Source organism: Periplaneta americana, chromosome 11 (assembly GCF_040183065.1).
Source record: "Periplaneta americana isolate PAMFEO1 chromosome 11, P.americana_PAMFEO1_priV1, whole genome shotgun sequence".
Taxonomy (NCBI): Eukaryota; Metazoa; Arthropoda; class Insecta; order Blattodea; family Blattidae; genus Periplaneta; species Periplaneta americana.
The window spans coordinates 21,812,311-21,832,555 of NC_091127.1; the positions used below are offsets into that span (position 1 = coordinate 21,812,311).

General features: G+C 35.2%; 2 protein-coding genes across 10 annotated transcripts in view; one reads left to right on the forward strand and one right to left on the reverse strand.

Annotated features, from left to right (window-relative positions):
• The window catches only part of LOC138708871 (uncharacterized), a 151,882-nt gene that overhangs the window by 104,366 nt on the left and 27,271 nt on the right, over positions 1-20,245 (reverse strand). For all 7 annotated transcript variants that reach the window (XR_011334779.1, XR_011334778.1, XR_011334780.1 and 4 more), the window contains exon 2: positions 14,209-14,299. Coding sequence is in view for 4 of the 7 variants with exons in the window: in XM_069839138.1 (XP_069695239.1) it covers positions 14,209-14,299 (91 nt within the window). In the remaining 3 variants the exon portion in view is untranslated. The remainder of the gene's footprint in view (positions 1-14,208; positions 14,300-20,245) is intronic.
• The window catches only part of LOC138708873 (OTU domain-containing protein 7B-like), a 54,785-nt gene that overhangs the window by 23,282 nt on the left and 11,258 nt on the right, over positions 1-20,245 (forward strand). Inside the window, exons 1-7 of one of the 3 annotated variants that reach the window (XM_069839143.1) lie at positions 1,663-2,941; positions 3,177-3,350; positions 5,676-5,843; positions 8,305-8,557; positions 10,424-10,535; positions 13,232-13,409; positions 17,856-18,250. In XM_069839143.1, the coding sequence (XP_069695244.1) occupies positions 2,923-2,941; positions 3,177-3,350; positions 5,676-5,843; positions 8,305-8,557; positions 10,424-10,535; positions 13,232-13,409; positions 17,856-18,250 (1,299 nt within the window). In that variant the 5' untranslated portion in view covers positions 1,663-2,922. Of the gene's footprint in view, positions 1-1,662; positions 2,942-3,155; positions 3,351-5,675; positions 5,844-8,304; positions 8,558-10,423; positions 10,536-13,231; positions 13,410-17,855; positions 18,251-20,245 lie in introns of those variants that run through there. The other 2 variants (XM_069839141.1, XM_069839142.1) reach the window with 2 other exon arrangements.

A 20,245-nucleotide genomic window follows, 5' to 3' on the forward strand; every position in this document is an offset into this window, starting at 1 on the left:
GCGATCATTTTGGTCCAGAGACCACTCATTTAGTGCAATGATAATACCTTTAACATATTTCTTAATTGTTATTACATGCAAATAATTAAAATATGATCATTTGGTTCAGAGAACATCCGTTTTTGGTGCAATTTGGTCCCATCAAAATTTTGCTTGGAAAGAAACATATCGGAAATCATTTTTAAAGAAACTTTTGTTATGTAACATTTTTCACAAAAATTAATAATAAGGGAGATATTTCGATTTATTTAATTCAAACCCCCTTATAACCTCCCTTTTAAATAAAGTATCTTGAATGCCATATAGCCTAAAATCTAAGTTACAACGAACTTAATTTATATTTCAATTTTCATATAAATCTGTTCAGCCATTATCGCGTGAAAAGGTAACAAACAGACAGACAGACAGACATACATACAAACAAACAAACAAAAATGCCAAAAAAGCGATTTTCGGTTTCAGGATGATTAGTTATACATGTTAACACCAATTATTTTTGGAAAATCGAAAATTACCAGAAACATTTTGGCTACAGATTTATTATTAGTATAGATTGCATTAAAAGACATTCTTTGTAATTTATCACCTTCAACAACCAGCATCGTGCTTTTTACCCATCATTTGTAAGAACAGGAAATTCATAGTGAAGCAGCAGAACACGTGTTGTCAGCAAATAGCTGGATACACTATGAAAATAGATCTTCAACATTGTCTCCACATTATGAAAATTAAATGAATGAATGGATCTACAAGTTTGCGAACTTTTTCTGCAGCAAAGATTTTGACGATGTCATCATAGCAAATAGACGATGGTCTCTTCTGTTCAAATGAAGTAATACTCAGATTTGAAAGTCGATCTTGTCCCATGTTGCTTCTTAAATGACGTTTAAAAATTTTCAGTTTACTAAAACTTATTTCGCCTTAAACACCAGTTACAGAAAGAGTTAGAAATATCCTTAAGGTTATGTTGAAGTTTGGATATCCTTCAAGTCTGTGTTTGTAAATGAGACTCAAAAGTGTTGATTCAGTGCCATAAACTGTGAAGACGCGATGTTTAAAACTTTCCACTTCTTCAAGAAATTCGTATTCATTTATGTCGTCTTTGTAGGTCTCTGCTAACTTATGGCTTCAGTCTCTAAGGGCCATATTCATAGACATTCTTAGCGCAGGCTTCTTGTGGATGATCAGCGAACTAACGTTTTTCGTATTCATAAACCAGTGTTAGCAATATGATATGAATCATGTACAAGTAATCAGTCAATAGCCGAGGCTAGTTTAGCACGCTCGTAGCGCGGGCTAGCGAAATGTCTATGCATAGCACCCTATCTCTTTCACATCCATCATGTGTACTTTATTTACATTTAAAAGCTAAACCTGTCATTTGGAACAGGTTTTTTTTAGCTCATTTATCAATGATTTCTAATTAAGCAATTCTAAACAGATTCTCCTATGATAAGTTGGAATTTCATCTTCACAGCCTTTGTCAAACATTATCTTCTTTTTCCTTTTCCGTTTTTCTTGGAAATCAGCAAGTAAATCCTTAGCAATCATTTTAGCTTCTGTAAAAAAATGGATGGGGCATAGTCCCTAGTTGATTCCAAAAGTCTTAAAAGATCATGAATATTTCTGATTGACACTACTGTTACATTCACTCAATTTTCTTTAGAATACCATACCAGAAACAAGTAATGGCAATAAATTCAAACTTCCTGATGTTGGTAGTCTCGATCTTTGTCTCGGACATGAAGAGAGGAGTGACTTACAACCTCAACAGCTTCCATGCTTGCTAACCATATGGTTTACTTTGGGATTTTAAGAAAAGTGATACACTTTTTATTTTACTTTCCTATCTTGGTTTGAGGCTGAAGAAAACACATACAGGTAATTTAGTGTTTCAAAGAATGTTTGAGCTTCAGGTGATGATTCAGCAGCATGTGCTGTGTGATCACTGTCAACACTACAAATGATATTCAATTAAGCTGGTAGATGCCAAGAGCTTGCAGATTCATCACATTACATTAAGTTAGGCTGACCAGACGTCCCCGATTTCTGGTGATCATTTCTTCACGATCTTAAGTGCAGTATAGGCCATCATGTTGGCTTTTCCCCAAGAGCAATTCGATGTTGTCTGGGTAAAGGGTGTCAAGTCATAGAAATGAGTTTTAAAATAAATGAAAATCAAACTTCGAACCTTGTTGCAAATAATGTTCTACTATACAAAACCCATCAAATGCTAGTATTATTTTGTTTTTTGCACGCCCACTTGTAGAATTTAACTTGCATATTCACCTGGAGAACAAAACTCCATTTGCAAAAAAAAATGACTTCACTCCCTCTACCCAAACACCATCAAACAATTTTTCAGTCAAAAAAATAGAAGTACTGCTTCCTCCAGTGGGATCCTATTTCATACAGAACAATACGAGGTTCTGCCGATTTTCAATGGCTTTTTCATTGTCAGATGCAGACAGCTTTGCCTAGCTAACACCTGGTGATGCCCTCTGCTATTAAAACCAGCAACTATATGAAACATTTCTAAGTGATAACTTTGTCGTAAATAAAACCACATCCCCACAGATGTCTCTGTGGATTTCGAGTAATAACAACCGGATTCACGCGCCAAGAAGGAAGGAAATTCTTATCAAAACGTTGCTCACTTATAGCTGATAACTTGAGTCAGTAAAAGACTTTAAGAATTACAGTAGCTATGCCATGCATTAGTTTTCCATCTGCATATCCGTTCATTTCAAAATTTCGAATTCTAAGGTAGATGTAAAGTTGATAAGGAGCTTCTTCTTGGAAGATATTTCGTAATATATATAAAAAAAATAATGTGCGGGTGGAAAGTGTTAAAAATATCCATAATAATATACATATTTTATAAAATGATAATCATTCAAGTTAACATTACACGAGCAGAAAATGTATATCATGAAACAATGTAAGCAGCAGAATTAATACTAAATTGCATTATGCCTATAAAATAACAGTTTAAAGATTAACTTACCAAAACAAAGAATTTAATGTGTCCGGAATTGGAATATTTTTTTCTTGGCACACAGTAAGATTAGCAGAAGAATTGGATGACATTTGTTAGATTGGAATAATAAATATGCATTGCATATGAAAGATTGTGCAACTGAATTGAAATGTAGTTCATGTAACTATTGTTCCAGTGAAGAAACTGACAAGGGGGATATCCCGTGCCACAGACAATGTCAACTTAGTATCAAGAGCACGGTCTGACATTGCACTAGACTTCAAGGAAAACTCAGTTTGCAGTGTGAACCAGTTCTTTATAGAGACACCTGTGTACACATTCACACTTCCAGATCTGACAATATATCCCGGTAAGTGATCTGTCATTCAGAGATAATGCCCAAAGTGTTGCTATTTACGGTACCTACCAGAAGCATCAGTTAGTATTTGACTTGTCTGTAATTTGTTGCAAGATCAGTTTAATTGGCTTATTCTTCGTTATAGATTATGTTTAAAAACGAATTACAAATTTTAAATATGTAGATTGTGAAATGAGTTCTGAATATAACACTGACAAGTTGTATAGTTTCAAAGTCCTCTTAAAAACTTGAAAATAAAGTCAGAAATGGAATTAAAATAAAGTTTTATATAGTCCTAGCAATATTATATTATGAACATGGACACTTAAGTACCGGTACGAAACGAATATAATATCACGCAAGCACAGTGGCGGATTTACAACTCTATTGCCCATAGGCACTCAAAAATTTGCCATTCCCCTTTTACCACTCCATTTTGATTCTCGATAAATTATGGATAAAAAAATAAGTATATATATTTTTGTCTTGCCTTCTGCTAAGCGAACTGATTAATTGAGGACCGTTTTTGCAAAATTGAGATTTTGGTGGATTCGTTAACATAAAGCACGCCTCTACATGATGTTAAAGTTATCTTAGTAAAATTGAATTATTTCTCTTCATTATAGTGTGTCAAAGTGTGATGGTTGTACTTATAACCTACTAGTCTCTATTCAGTTTTTTGTCTCTCCTGTAAAATTTAGTTTTTTCAGTTAGCAAGTTTTGCAAAAACGGTCCTCAATTATTTCAGACAAGTCAGTTATCTGAAATATTTCCGACCCTAAAATTTGCCCACTTGTCAATTGGTAAATCTGTCTCTGCATAAGCCATTTGCATTCAATTATTACGTAACATAACAGGCTGTACAATACTGGACTAAATAAAAATGAAGATACAAGAAATTAGTTAAAAATAAAATGTAATATGTAAGAACATTGTGAGAATAGGACATAACATTTACTGAGAATATGAAATACCAAATTACTATCAAACCCAAAGTTTGAGATCACGGCAAATTCAGGAAACAATATAAATACCTGTGAAGTTAAGACAGGCAAATTGTCTACACTGTGAAGTGCAGAAAAAGTTTTCGTAATTTTTCTAGGACTGTCAAAAAAATAATATGTTAATATCTCACTAACAATGAGCAACTTTTACTTCGAAGTCCTTAAAAACCAGACACAGTTTAGAACAAGGACATTTACAACTAGATGATACAATTTTTGTTTTACCAATTTTGCTGTTATTGCTTCGATAATCATAGTTTTTAGTTTTCTTTCCTCACCTTTTGTTCAATTTTAATAGAGTAAAACTTCTTTTGTACATTTCGCACTTATGCGTTTTTCATACTTATTTGTTTCTTCTGAGATCTCAGCTAAATTCCTGTACTTCACATGTTAATTTATTTCGGATATACGTGTTTCGTTTATTCGTTTTTTGCACTTATACGATCGTTATTTTAAACCCCAGGAGATGTGAAGCGTTATTTATACATTCTAAATCAATTTTGCTCGAAATTGGGTTTGCTGTGAAAATGTAAGAACGCAAAAATATGGCATGTGTTCATTGTTAAGATGCCGATCCATTTTGAAATTTGTAGAAACAAGAGACAGTCCATTCATAGAGGGAAGAGAAATATGTCACCAAACTCCCACCCCCATGGCTTGTCACGCAAAAGGGAGAAATGGAACATTTTACACAAAGAGGATCTGGCATAAAGTTGTGACCACAATGAACACAACTACCCTAAGACCTCTCCTCACTGAATATATTTTGACAATAGACTTAACTTGATGTGATGATAAGGTTGCTGATTGGTTTTTTAATTCTGATTTCTTTGTTTGAAATGTAATTGGTTCTAAGAAGTTAAGATTTTGTACAAATAATCTTATATTTTTTAGGAATATCCGTTATAAATTTGAGTACTGTATTATACAGCAGACTCAAAGATGGCTAACTATGAAATTCTAAATTTCTCTTGTGAACATTTTTGTAAATTAACTTAGTCATTCTTTTCGTCTTCAAGTGCTATTTCAGACGTTATTAAAATGCCATTTCAGTTACATGTTTTTCTTATTTATGCGTTTATTTCTTCAGATCCCCATAAAAACGTATAAATTAAGTTTTATTATATTAGCTTCTGCTTTAATGAGCATATTATCTTTTGTGCAACATACAAATTTTGAAACTGTTTAATTGTTTTCGAAATGTAGAAGAATGGAGCATGTGAAATGAACAAACAGAATAAGAGAACCCTGGGTCTGCAGTGAAAGACACGGAAAACTATGAAAAATACTCGCATTAATTATTCATAAACTGTTCCTTAATTATGTTTTGCAGAGGATTTTCGAGGCTTTTTGGAAAAAGATCTAATCGAAATGTCGAGTCTGGTGTCCTTGGAGCAGTCAGGTCGCCTCAATTGGTGGGCAGACTCTGGTGCATGCCAAAGGCTCTGGCCTCTAGCAACTACAGGAGATGGAAACTGCCTACTTCATGCAGCGTCATTAGGTATGTGTGAGACTTCCCATTCCTTGCTTTTCAAAGTCGTCATATATTGTTTACTAGCTGTACCCATGCACTCCGCTGCACCCGTTAGAAATAAATATAAAGTAATTACATAATTAAAATAGGGCGTTTGATAGAAGGATAAATCGTTTATTATGTTACTTAATTTAAATCGTATTAAAAAAATTAAAATGCGATCATTTTGATCCAGAGACCATTCATTTGGTCATAAAAATTATTTTAGGAAATAGAGGAAACGAATGTACAGAATAGCCTATCAAGTTTTATGTGCATAAGAAGCTATTTTAATCTTACCTGTCCTCGATTCACTCAGAAGTTACTGTAATAACATTATAGCATTATGTCCATCTAGAGAAACTACACTTTCCAATGGTGAAATAATAATTAATTATACAAATCGGTTAATTTAGCTTCCGATATTACTTCATATAAACACAGAAACATTATCTGTAGGCTATGTTTCATAGCTTTCGATTGTTGTTGTGCAAGGCCTCTTATAGACGAAGTCATTTGTTTTTTCATTTCATTACACCGCCTTAGATGGTGTTGTTATTGTAATTTTGAAACTCCTTTATCTCATTAAATATCAGTCCTATCAAAATATTGCATAGAATAAAACTTATCGGAAATTATTTTTAAAGAAACTTTTGGTATGTAACATTTTTCATGAAAATTAATAATAAGGGAGATATTTCGATTTATTTAATTCAAGCCTGCTTATAACCCCCCTTTTAAATAAAATATTTTGAATGCATATAGCCTAAATTCTAAGTTACAACGAACCTAATTTATATTCCAGTTTTCATATAAATTGGTTCAGCCATTATCGTGTGAAAAGGTAACAAACATCCAGACAGACAGACAGACATACAAACAAAAATTTCAAAAAAGCGATGTTCGGTTTCAGGGTGGTTAATTATATATGTTAGGACCAATTATTTTTGGAAAATCGAAAATTACCAGAAAAATTTCGGCTACAGATTTATTATTAGTATAGATATGTAAGTGAATTACCGTATGCTAATTCTGTAATTATATTAGAATACAGATCTGAACGTTTCATGCTGTTCATATTTTTATAGAATAGTAAAACCCCGATAAGACGCTGTTCAAGGGACCGTGTATTAACTAGGATCACGTATTAGGTGGGTATATTAATTTTGACTTATGTACAATATCTATTAGCATTTTTCTTTATTGAAATACATGATTCATAAAAGGTAATACAGTATTACTTCATTGTGTAATTACTGTACTGTACATTAAAGACATTTACGATACTGTATGTATGTACTTAATTCTTTCGAAAAGAGTCCTTTATAGTTGTTTGCCGTGTGCGTGTTCTCCAAGTCCTCATGTTTACCACACTTCACTCTCTTGCGCTTACACCCTCCCGACGTCGCAGCTGCAGTGATTGAGTCGCGATTTTTTATTATAGTTCTTAATGTCGATGATGGGATTCCTAATGAATCAAACACTTGTTTCTGATTAAGAGTACTGTTTTCATCGCACGTTCGTAAGATTTCCAATTTTTCAGACACAAAAAGCGCTTTTCGTTTAACACTCATTGTAATCACACAGACACTTCAATACACTAAAAGATAACAAACTGACCAGCAAAAATTTCCAGAGTTTTATTACAGTTGAGTGAGGAATGTTGCTTGAGAAAGAGAGGGTTAGCAATAGGGTGGATTATTGTAACTGTAAGCTGCGCAGGTAAAGGGTCGAATAAGTTTAAAGTTATGTTTTATTTAACGACGCTCGCAACTGCAGAGGTTATATCAGCGTCGCCGGATGTGCTGGAATTTTGTCCCGCAGGAGTTCTTTTACATGCCAGTAAATCTACTGACATGAGTCTGTCGCATTTAAGCACACTTAAATGCCAACGACCTGGCCCGGGATCGAACCCGCAACCTTGGGCATAGAAGGCCAGAGCTATACCAACTCGCCAACCAGGTCGACAGGGGGTCGAATAAGAGAGCATAACAAGAGTGTGGGGTATTATATAGTATGAAGGTTTAAATGCGCATGTAAAGGATCGAATGCAATACTTTTCAGGTTAATGGCACCAGTAACTTCAATGGCCAAAATGATTCATTGCTGTTACAGTACATTGCTGAAAATTACGTCGAAAATATTCCACAAAAATAGTGTATTATGCGGGACTTGAGCGCAACAAAAGGGGTATTTTATAAAGGCGTTATATATGAAATATTCAGGGACCGGACAAAAAAAGCATATTACACGGGATAGCGTAATAAGCGGGCGCGTCTTATCGAGGTTTTACTGTATTTTTAAATGCTATTGAAAGTGGACTGTCTAAACTTCGTAAGTGGCGACCAAAGCATGATACTTATTACTCCTCTCCTTCCAGTATGGCATCTTGCACACGATATAATATACTGTATGTGCCAATCTTTACTATTTCCTTTATTTTGCTCAGGCATGTGGGGTTTCCATGACCGTTTGCTGACCTTGCGCAAGGCCTTGCACGGATTCATGACTGGCAGTGAATGTCGAGATGCTCTGTGGAGACGATGGCGATGGCAACAGACAAGATTGAATGCAGAGGCAGGATTCGTGTACTCAGAGGAGGAATGGAGGAAAGAATGGGAGAGCATTGTGAACATGGCATCCACTGAGCCCCGCAAGCTGGAGGGTGGTAGAAGACGAAGCATGATATTCGACAAAAATTCGTGAGTACTGTCAGATTGCTATGGGCAAAAACAAAGGGTTTTTATCTTTGTTATAATTTCTATAAACATTCTGAGACTTGTTAGTTATTAGTCCCAGCCACCAAGTCACTCAAATGAGTGTGCTCCTTGTGTGGTGAGATGACTGTTGACTTAATATATGTGTCAATATACAGGGTGATTCACGAGGATTTACCGTCACATACAGAGCTTATTTCCGAAGACATTCTGAGCAAAAAATGTCGTATAAACATTTGTCCTAATCTCAATATTTTCAGATTACACTAATTTGAAGTTGTTTGTTTGTTTGTAAAATACCATCATTCTTTAGTTTTAAGGATAAAAGAATATTATAAATAGAGAATGAACTTTCCAGGAGTATCATTTCTTTAATTAGCTAGTATTCTGAAGCTAAAAATGTGTTGTGAATTCCATAGTTGTTTCGTACAGAATTATTTTTCGATTTTTAACTACAAAATTATACATTTTGATTACACAACTTTTAACACTGTATCACTTCGGAATATGTATGATAAGACTTTCTGTGTTAAATTTTAACGTACCTTGTTAACATGTTTCGACCTATTTTGGGTCATCTGCAGAACTGGCCATTGTTGGTTTTGGCGCCTATTGTTTTCTGTGTGGGTGCGTTCGTAGTGTAGAGTCAAAGAGTGTATGTGTTTTGAAATTGAGTTGTGTGTTGAGAATATCGTTGGAGTGTGTTTTCGTGTGTCTGTATATTTCATATTGTTCTAGTGTGTTGAGTTTCTGGCTTTTTGGTTGGATGTGCAGTATTTCCATGTCTGTGTTGATGTCTGTGTAGGTGTGGTTGGCATTTATGATGTGTTCTGAATATGTGGAGGTGTTTTGTAATTTTGTTATGGCTGTGATGTGTTCTTTGTAATGTGTTTGAAATGCTCTGCCTGTCTGTCCTATGTAGAAGTTGTTGCAGGTGTTACATTTGAGTTTGTATACGCCTGAGTGGTTGTATTTGTTTGTTTGTGTATATTTTGTATATTTTTCTTACGCATTTATCACAACAATTGTTACAAATCATGCCACTCTTGTAAATTCTTCAAGACTACACTTTAGGATGCATAATTAAACTGTAAAGAATCAAATTCCTAAAGTTGTATGATTTGTAACAATTTCTGTGATAAGTGCATAAGAATAATGTAATTTTTAGTTAAAAATTGAAAATTAAAATCTGTACAAAGCAATAACAACACATTTTTAGCTTCAGAATACTAGCCAATTAAAGAAATGATACTTCTGAATAGTTCATTCTCTATTTGTAATATTCTTTTACCCTTAAAACTAAAGAAAAAAGGTATTTTACCAACAATTTAAAGTTAGTGTAACTCTGAAAATATTAAGATTAGGACACTTGTTTATGACATTTTTTGCTCAGAATGTCTTTGAAAATAAGCTCCGAAAGTGGCGGTAAATCCTCGTGAATCACCCTGTATATGTCGAGCATGGAGTAAGGCCACAGAGAGAAAAATACCAAAAGAGAAAGATTCGATCTGGTGCTGTGAATTGAACCTTTGCGCAGCTCAGTGGTTCGAGCACCCAATGCGTAGAACTGGAGGTCCCAGATTCAATCCCCTTCACCAGAGCGAATTTTTCTGCATTAATAACCATGATAACCATAACAAATAATTCTGTAGGACCAAAACAATTAATCTTTACGTATAGGCCTATTCTGAAACTTGTTCCATGATGAGAATGAATTTTGATATTAATTAGAAACATGTAACTTTTGTGTAGAAACTTCTCGGTGATACCTAGTGTTATATGGCCATTCTATACTTGCAGTATTCTACACCTTGGTCTAAACAGTTTAAATCGTAATATTGTTTTCACTAGGGATGAAGTGTCAGAAAATGCTACATATGAGAGCCTGGAGGAGGTACACGTGTTGGCACTAGCTCATGTCCTCAGACGCCCCATCATCGTCATTGCAGATCTTATGCTCAAGGTACTATGTTACAACTACAAGTATGTTGTTTCCTTCAGTTACTTTTTTCTTATTAATTAGTCTCTCTGTGGTATCGCTGTTATAGGCCAAGTGACACCATTTTCAACTACAAATCTAATAGAGCCAAGCTCGATTCCTGGCAGGAAAGTGACATATATATCACCATCTTCCTCTCTTTCCCTCGCCATCTGTCTCCCATCCCTTGCCTCTACATTGGTATGTGTTAAAACTACACTAAACGACATTTCATACAAGTTGAGAGGATGCGAAGGCATTTCTTTCCCCTTCTACTTGCCCAGAGTCCGTCAGTAATAGAACGGTAGCTGTTACCTCTTACACCTGCACCCCCCCAAGTTGTACACACAAGAAAATAAAATATTAAATAAAGTACATAAGTGGATATAAAATACAGTGACACAAGTTTGACAATTACATGTTTGTGTATATTTTAGTGTCGTTCTTACAATATTTCCAACTAATAATTAAATTAAGGAATGTTAGTTTGTATTATGAAGTCAGGGGGGGAGCGACACAGTGCAGATTGTCCTATTGTGTGTGCTATAGAATAACAACTAGTGGTGAAGAAAACATTTATCTTCTGCTGTCAGTAGCTTTTTAATATGCCAGTTGATATAAGTAGCTATAAAATGAAATATTAACGCATAGTATAGGCTTTCGAAATATAGATTACCGGTAAACATTTTCAATAATAAAATTTTGTCACTATGTTGAAACTCAATTGGTCGAACGTTAATAAGATGGACAGTAGCAGTTTTCCCTTCACTGATGGTAGAGTGTGTAAGTAGAGGGGAAAGCCTATCAACCAAACTGAAATGGGGTTTAGTGGCAGCTACATCCATTATCATCAACCATCACGAACTATACCTAAATAGATATCGACCTCATATAGAAATCTCTTCCTTGGTTTCTGGAGCATGACCAACCAGTAGAATTATAATTTATCATTTTTTACAAGGATAATTTTATTATTCATTCGATAAACATGTTGTAACAAATTTATTTTCTAGTTTTGAACTCTTTCTTCAGATGTCACATTTAATTTCTATCTTTTTGCTTAAGTGTTCAGATTCACTACCATATAATCGAGGTGGTTAAGCCAAAGTCCTGTATTAACTAACGATATTTGAGGGGGTCAGAAGCAAAGGGGTATAAGTACGCTTAAGTTATTTTTTAGAAATTGGGGTTGAAAGTACTTAAGCTTTCGTAAATTCCGTAAAAATTTTTATTTCAATTTTAATGTGTGATGTGGTTAAAAGATACAACTCTTCGTCCCGTAAAATTATAGATGTATTAGCTTGCCCTGGATGCACTTAACTCACTTGTACCCCTTTGCTTCTGAATTCTTCAGTTGAAATTGATGCTAAGTTCATGAAACAAATGACTGCAGTAATATTAATGAAGCGAGCAGAAGTCAGCAAGTTCACTGGCCTCCTGTTCGTCTTTGCTAAAATATTCTCCCCTCCTTCATTTTGCGCTATATAGATTGTCATTGTCACTGTTGCTTTGGCAACCATGCAGCCACTAGTAGACTGGCCTCTAATCTCAGCTTTCCTGTTGCACGCCAAGGATGAAACTTAACAATGAATGAATTATTGTGGCCTTTTAATCTTCTGAGTTCGAGAGGCAATCGCAATACTTATTTTTATAGTTATACTATATTCATATACACTTCTTTAAGGGCAGTGGGTACTGTTGCCTGTGAGATTAAAGAATTTCAATACAAAAGTTTAGTTCAATATTTTTAGGCTTTTATTGTTCAGAGTGGAATAACATTTTCCATGGATATACAATCAATCATTCTGAATTCACTGGTATAAAAGACAACTAATTACTTTCGTATCCAAGTGCAAAATTAACGCCCCAACTGATAACCTGTTTCCCACTTTCCTAAGTTTATCTCATTCCTCAGGTGCACATTATTTGCTACAATCTTCACTCTTATGCCTTGTATTTTTTTAAGTTATCAAGTAATATATATTTTAAATTATAAAGCAAAATTTATTTAAATATTTCAACCTTAGTGAAAAATAAAAAAATATATTTAACTTTGATTAATAATTTTGCCATTTTTTCATTGCTTATAAATTTTTTCCTCGTGTTATGTGTGTGATATCCTTAAACCTATAGGTCTACTTTGTAGAACACAGGCTGCAGAAAACACTGTAAAAATTTAATGTAAATTGATTCAGTAATTTCAGAGAAAAATTCACTTAACTTTAAAAAATATCAACTTACGGAAAACTGCATTTAAAAAATTGAAGGATGTATCAATTACATTCGCGTCAAATTTAAAGAAGCAATTTAAGGGTATCTGCAGAGATACCCCTCACAATGTATACTGTTTTAAAGAGCAAGATTTGTACTCATTTTTTTAAACACGAAATAAAAAATTGTATTTTTTACCCCTTCTCACTACCTGGTTTCCTTAATGTATTATTATTTTTATTGACAATAAGGATATAATAATATACAAAAGTTGGGGAGGCGTGGCCTCTTTTGCCTTCTCTATTGAGCAGCTACTGCACTATGGTACCATGTGCCCAAGATTAAAGATCTTATCATGTTCTCGGAGTTTTCATTGAACTATGAGAGCTGGTCTTAGGAATCAAACCTTAAACTTTCATAATATGAAGCTAGTAGACTAGTCGTTTCACATACTGATGTGTTTGATACAGGATGTGAATGGCGAGGATCTTGCGCCCATTCCTTTTGGAGGCATCTACCTGCCTCTGGAGTGTCCTCCTGCTGACTGCCATCGATCACCACTTGTGCTCACATATGACGCAGCCCATTTTTCTGCTCTGGTCGTCATGGAGAAGGAAACATTTGCAGACAAGCTGCCTCAACCACCAGGTGAGCATGCATTTAACTTACTGTCAACTGAGATGTATCATATTTCTATTTCCCAGTCGGCCCCAGTAGTCGGTATAGTGCTGGCCTTCTGTACTCGAAGTTGCGATCCTGGCCCAGGTCGATGGCATTTAAGTGTGTTTAAATGTGACAGGCTCGTATCAGTAGATTTATTGACATGTAAAAGAACTGCAGGACAAAATTACACCACACCGGTGACGCTGATATAACCTCGGCAGTTGCGAGCATCATTAAATAAACCATAATTTTAATTTTTTATTTCCATTCCCATTCCTTCTTCACATGCGTCTTAACTAATTTTGATAATCGAGTAGACTCTTGTAATCCGGCCATTCCTTGCACAGGCAGGTGCCAGATTATTGAAAGTGCATAAAATGTTATTCATTTTTTCCTTAAATTTAATGTTATAAGCTACGTACGTCAACCACTGGTACCTGCACTTCTAAATCGAAACTAGAATGCTCCACACTATTCCAATTCCAAAACATTAATACTTCTTCTGAACAACTTCGTAAAGTATATCAGTATAGTCTGAAATCACCCTGTATATGTGTAAGCCTACATTATACATTTCAGAAGTTACAAGACTGCCGCTTTTACCTAAGCACTAATTTCTATTGACGTTGGGCAGATTAGTCAACATGTTCTTATAAAACATTTAAATGCAGAGTTTCTTCAAATCTGCTCAGCCAAACTGATCCATGCAAACGGGCATACTACCAGAGAAAACGGATTACTGCAAAGCATTTAAAATATGGTTTTAAGTTAATGCTGTACTTACAATGCAGATATTGTGAAAGTATTTCTCATACTGCATATTGGCGACCTTAGATGAATTACTATAACATTGGTTATCAGCTTTCTTCTCATACCTGAAGAAAAAGAAAAAGACGTATTAAGTTTTCCACGTCCATGTTACAATCCTGGCTGTAGTCCCAATGGACTGTAACTAATAGAAGAAGGCAGGGCTCTGGTCCCAATGGACTATAGTTAATGGAAAAAGAAGAAAGAAAACGAATTTCTGATATCCTAAACTGAAGAGCTCTCAACTCTGAGAGTAAACTTAACAGAAAATCAGGCACGTTTAGAGACACCGACAATTCCATTACTGAACTCATCCAGCAATGGATTGATTCTCCATTCTGAGAAGTCACAATCATAGAAAACATATTCTTCAGGGGATAGATCAGGCTGCTCAGCCTTTACATCTGTATGTCGCATGCTTCAGAAGATGGCCTGTTGTGGTTATTGCCATTGACAACAATTTTTTAGCCGTGGCGAAATTAAGGTGTAAATACTGGTTAGGCTTGAAAAATGTGCTTACCTTGTATCTTTTTATAGAGCAGATATTTATCGGCTTTTCTATCAAAATTGTTTGTGACGCAGACCCTACAAGAAGATGATGACCACTCATTTTCACCCTCAAACAGAATACAGATAAAACAATATAACTTGTCTCAGAGCACCCAGTTACCCAAGGATATTTCTTATACCATGAAAACTGAAAATTTCTATTTTGTTTTCCTTTACCCGCTATTTTAATATGTAAATGTGGTGTCGATCTTCTATCTTTGTAAGCACATTTTGTTTTATACGTCCAACTTGAAAACGGTTTCTCTTTTAATTCTATAAATAATGACCTCAGTGTTCTCTCAGTATGAGCTATTTTACACAAAATTAGTATGTAGCACAGACACACATGCACTTTTGATTAAACTAAACTCAACAATGCAGCACTTTCAGAGAACACCAATATAGCGCGATGTAATACTGTGATGGAAGGCTAGCCTCATACTGTACAGAGGTGTAGCAAATCGATACCCCCTTGCTTGCAAGTCAAGATCGTAGCCATGCCTTTAGAGTCTTCTTGCCTTAAGCCTTGCTGCTCGCATTGCTCTCTCCATACTAGAATGACTGCCAACAGTGAACTTAATATATGGAAGGATTAGAGTGCAAACAAGTGTTACTATATATCGTTATTACAAACTTATAGGTCTACTGTTATTAGGAATAAGAACTCAGATTTTTTTTGGTAAGTTAACCCCAAAAGCCTCACAAGAGCTTCACTACTACTTCTTAGGTTAAAAATCTTACACACCTTTTTTTTTGGTAATGGAATATTTTGTTTTAGGTAATAAAGATTTGCAATGTCTCACACTTGTCTATTATATTATTTACCTATTACAATACTATTCAGTTCTGAACATATACCATACTTTTAAAGATTTTGGTTAAAATGAAGTTCATGGAAATACACAAGTCAATACGTACATTTTTTTATTTTTATTTTTTTTCATCAGTTAAATATAATATTAGTGGCCCTCTATTGTGATTTACGTGTTAGCTTTTCTGCCTACAAATATAATGAACCTAGGTTCGATTCCTAGAAGAGAAGTTGAAATGTATCTTTCTCCCATTAGGACAGATTGTTTGTCCTATGTTTAAGTGGTGGTCTTGCGCTATGTTGACTACGTCACATGAATAGTTAGTTAATAACAGACACGAAACTGAAGACACGACTGGTTAAAAGGCAAAATTCTTCTTCATAAAACTAAATTTTATACACTCTTCTTTCACACATAATTAAGAGTGAAAATTTAAGTATAAGAACAAGACTTTTCGCAACATATACTGAATTGAGACGAACTTTTTTTAATGGAACTCAATTGAGAATTTTACACCAACTGCACAAATTGCTATGTATGCAGACGATACAGCTATTTATGCAACCCATCGCAACATTAACATAGCCTCAAATCACCTTCAGGAAGCCTTAAACATCATATGCCCTTGGCTTGAAAATTGGCGCATCATACTGAACTACAATAAATGCGAAGCAATGATATTTACTTTGTGTCGTCCTGCTAATCCTCCATGCATAAATCTTTCAACCAACGTGATACCGTGGAAACCAAAGGATGAAGCTGTAAAATATCTTGCAGTGCACTCAGATCGCCGTCTATCATGGAAACATCACATCAACAACGAACTTAAATTGGCCTACTCAAGACTCGCTAAATTATATCCGTTCCTCAACAAGAAATCATCTCTAAAGCTACAAAATGGCATGCTACTTTACACATCTCTATTACGACCTCTACTGCTTTATGCCTGTCCTGTCTGGGAAGGAGCTGCAATAAGTGAAATTAAACACATTCAGTCATTTCAAAATAAAGTCCTACGAATTTCACTCAATTCTCCTTGGTTTGTCCGTAACAGCCAACTACACAGAGAAACTGGTATTGACACAATCCAACAGTTTATTCATTCACAAGCTAAGAAGTTCTATAACAACCTAGAAAATGTTCCAGACGCCATCCACTACTCTCTCGGAAGGAAGTCCACATTTCCCACCAGAATCAAGAGCCGACTTCCAATGGACCTCATATTATAATCAAAACTTATCACAGCTATCTATGTAAATAATTATTTATTAACAATTATTTTGTTCATTGAGGAGCCCAATCTAGGTTGCCCTCAATTCAGTGTCATGTATTATATTTACATATTTATAAATAATTTAGGAATGCAGTTATATTGTCAGACTCCAAAGCAGCTATTCTATCAATAGTCTCTAAACACACACCTTCATCTCAAACAGCAGAAATAACTAAAATGCTCTCTCAATTAATATCACTCAATAAAAGAATTGTATTCCAATGGATACCATCCCATTGTGGAATCCTGGGAAACGAGAATGCGGATGCATTAGCAAAGAAGGGCAGCACTGCTACTTACAGACCTGTTACTAAATCTACGTATTACTCTGTGAAAAGATTTATTAAATCTACATACTTAGACTATAACAAACAAAATTTGATAACACAATCCCAAGGGAAAAAATGAAACTCTCTGCATCAAAATCCACAGTTAATTCCTGATTTACCACGAAAATCGTCTGTAGCTGCATTTAGATTGGCAACAGGCCATGATTGTTTGGCAAAACACCTACATAGAATTGGAATATATCAGTCCCCTAACTGCCCATTGTGCAACTCAAACCAAGAAATGGATTCGGAACACCTCAAAATCTGTGCTTCAGTGGCTGGTCATGATAATATCTTTGAAAAATATTAGAGTGCAAGAGGTGAAAAATATTGGAATGCAAGAGGTCAAATGACTTTATTGTCAAATGCCTGGCATTAGAAAACAACAACAACAACATATTTAGAAATGATCTGTATAGCGCTAAATGCGCTGATTGATCAATATATTATAAAAAAAAAAAAAATTGAGAATTTCAAACTATGCCCATCACTAGCTGCTTATTAAACAGATTCTTAACATTAAAGAATATTTTTGTTTCTAAAATTGCTATTTAGTATGTAAAATATGTTACAATGTGTCCCTCACACTTCACTTAAAATATAACTTTCCTTTGACCCAAAACTTGTGCCCAACGTAATGTGGTGATTTGTGTCTTTGCAGCTGTGATACCTGTGACAGACTCAGAACATGAACTACTGCCGATTCAGTTCAGTGTGGACCCTGGAGAACAGTTTGAATGGGGGAAGGACGAGAAGAACCCACAAATAGTGTCTAAGCTGGTGCTTGCACATCGTGATAAATTAGGCTTATTACGGGAATACCTGGACATCGTCAATGTGTCCATTCCTCCTACACCAAAGTCTGAAGAAAATGGAGACTTCATTTCCGAAACGGAATCCGACAGCTGCAATAACTTACTCAATGACGAAGACGAAATAGATAAGAAATTCGCTGAAGTGCTAGAAAGCGACACGACTGACGAAGGCGCTCTCAGTGCCTCGGACTCAAATATGTTCGGTACAAACCGAAGCAAGGCCGCTAAGCAGTTGCAATCAGTAAGTATATGATCTGTTCACTAACTCCACGCACCTTCCATTTCAGTGGCTTTGTTTAATAATGGAAATTTAACATTCTGCATGTATCATGTCATTTTCCAGTCTGTTTCTGCAAAATATTAAAGTTAAGGAAGTACAGGGTGGACCTAATTTCAATTGTATGTGACTGGTAAACAGTTGAAGATAGAAACCTACAGTAACGTTTATATGAAAGGAAAACTCATCAAGTTTCGATATGCACATCACCATATCTCTACGTGAGTTCCAGCTGTCACTGTGGTGATATCGAGGCGATGAAAGATTTCTTGCCAAGCACGTTGAAACATGTCTTCTGGAATGCTCTCAGTTGCCTCTGTGATGCGCTCCCGAAGATCACGAAGGTCTCCGACTGGGGTGGTGTACACTTTATCTTTGACGTAGCCCCAGAGAAGGAAATCGAGCAGTGTTAAATTAGGATCAGCGCCGAGACGATCTAGCATCGTATTGGCGAATTCCACTCATTTGGGTTTGTCATCCGGCTCCAGACATTGCATTAACTGCACTTTGTATGCGTACAGTTTGAGACGTTTGGGGACAATTCGTTGCAATGTTGATTTTGGTACTTGAAGTTCCCACGAAGCTCTTCTTAATGACTTCTGTGGGCTTCACTCATATGTGCTTGAACATTTGCAACCATTTCGTCGGATGTTCTACGACCACCACCATGCTTCAGCACCGATCCTGTAGCTAAAAATGTATTTTGCCAATTCTTAATGCTTTTAGCAGTTGGAGCATCATGGTTAAACACTCGCTGATACTCCCTTTGAACTCTAACAATTAATTTAAACTCCGCATACCACAACACAGTTTGCACTTTCATCTGCGGTGTTGCCATTTTGACAATCGATACAATCTACGAAAAGAAACCCTGTCTGTGCACCATCTACCGACAGGATTCGAAACTTGTTGAGTTTTCCTTTCATATAAACGTTACCGTATTTTCAACCGTTCACCAGTCACATACAATTGAAATTAGGTACATTTGAGCAGTCCACTCTGTATTATGCTTTTAGTATTAATTTTTCATTCAAAATATATTGTCAAAGTAACACATACATCGTGCGCACATGTGTGTGTCAACTATTGAACCAAGAATAGATTGGGTAGCTACTGTCATTAGTTGTGTGATTCCTTAATGAATCACAATGGCCGCAAGACTGCCCATTTGTTTCATTAAGTGGGTGATAGTAAATGCAAAAGTGGTGTCATGATACTAACGGGAAAGGGAGTGTCCCTAGAAAATCTATTATAACGCCAGAGGAAGTAGAAGACTGCAAGTGAGATCACTAGTGGAACATGACGTTAGTATTGCTAGTTGTTGTGCAAATTCGCAAAGAACAGAGAGAGGCATGCAGTGAGATGCGAGTTTCGAAACAATATAACCCTGCTTATTTATAATTGTAATTGTAACTATAGATTCTATCTATAACACACAATGATAAATATAGATGAAAATATATACATGATTTGAGTAATGTGTACTCCACCTCAGTCTTCGAATTTCAACAGTTTTGTCATCTATACTAATAATAAATCTGTAGCCAAAATTTTTCTGGTAATTTTCGATTTTCCAAAAATAATTGTTGTTAACATGTATAATTAACCATCCTGAACCATCCCAAAAATCGCTTTTTTGAAATTTTTGTTTGTATGTCTGTCTGTCTGGATGTTTGTTACCTTTTCATGCGATAATAGCTGAACCGATTTATATGAAAATTGGCATATAAATTAAGTTCGTTGTAACTTAGATTTTAGGCTATATGGCATTCAAAATATGTTATTTAAAAGGGGGGTTATAAGGGGGCTTGAATTAAATAAATCGAAATATCTCCCTTATTATTAATTTTCATGAAAAATGTTGCATAACAAAAGTTTCTTTAAAAATGATTTGCGATAAGTTTTATTCTATGCAAAATTGCGATAGGACTGATATTTAAGGATATACAAGACTTTTAA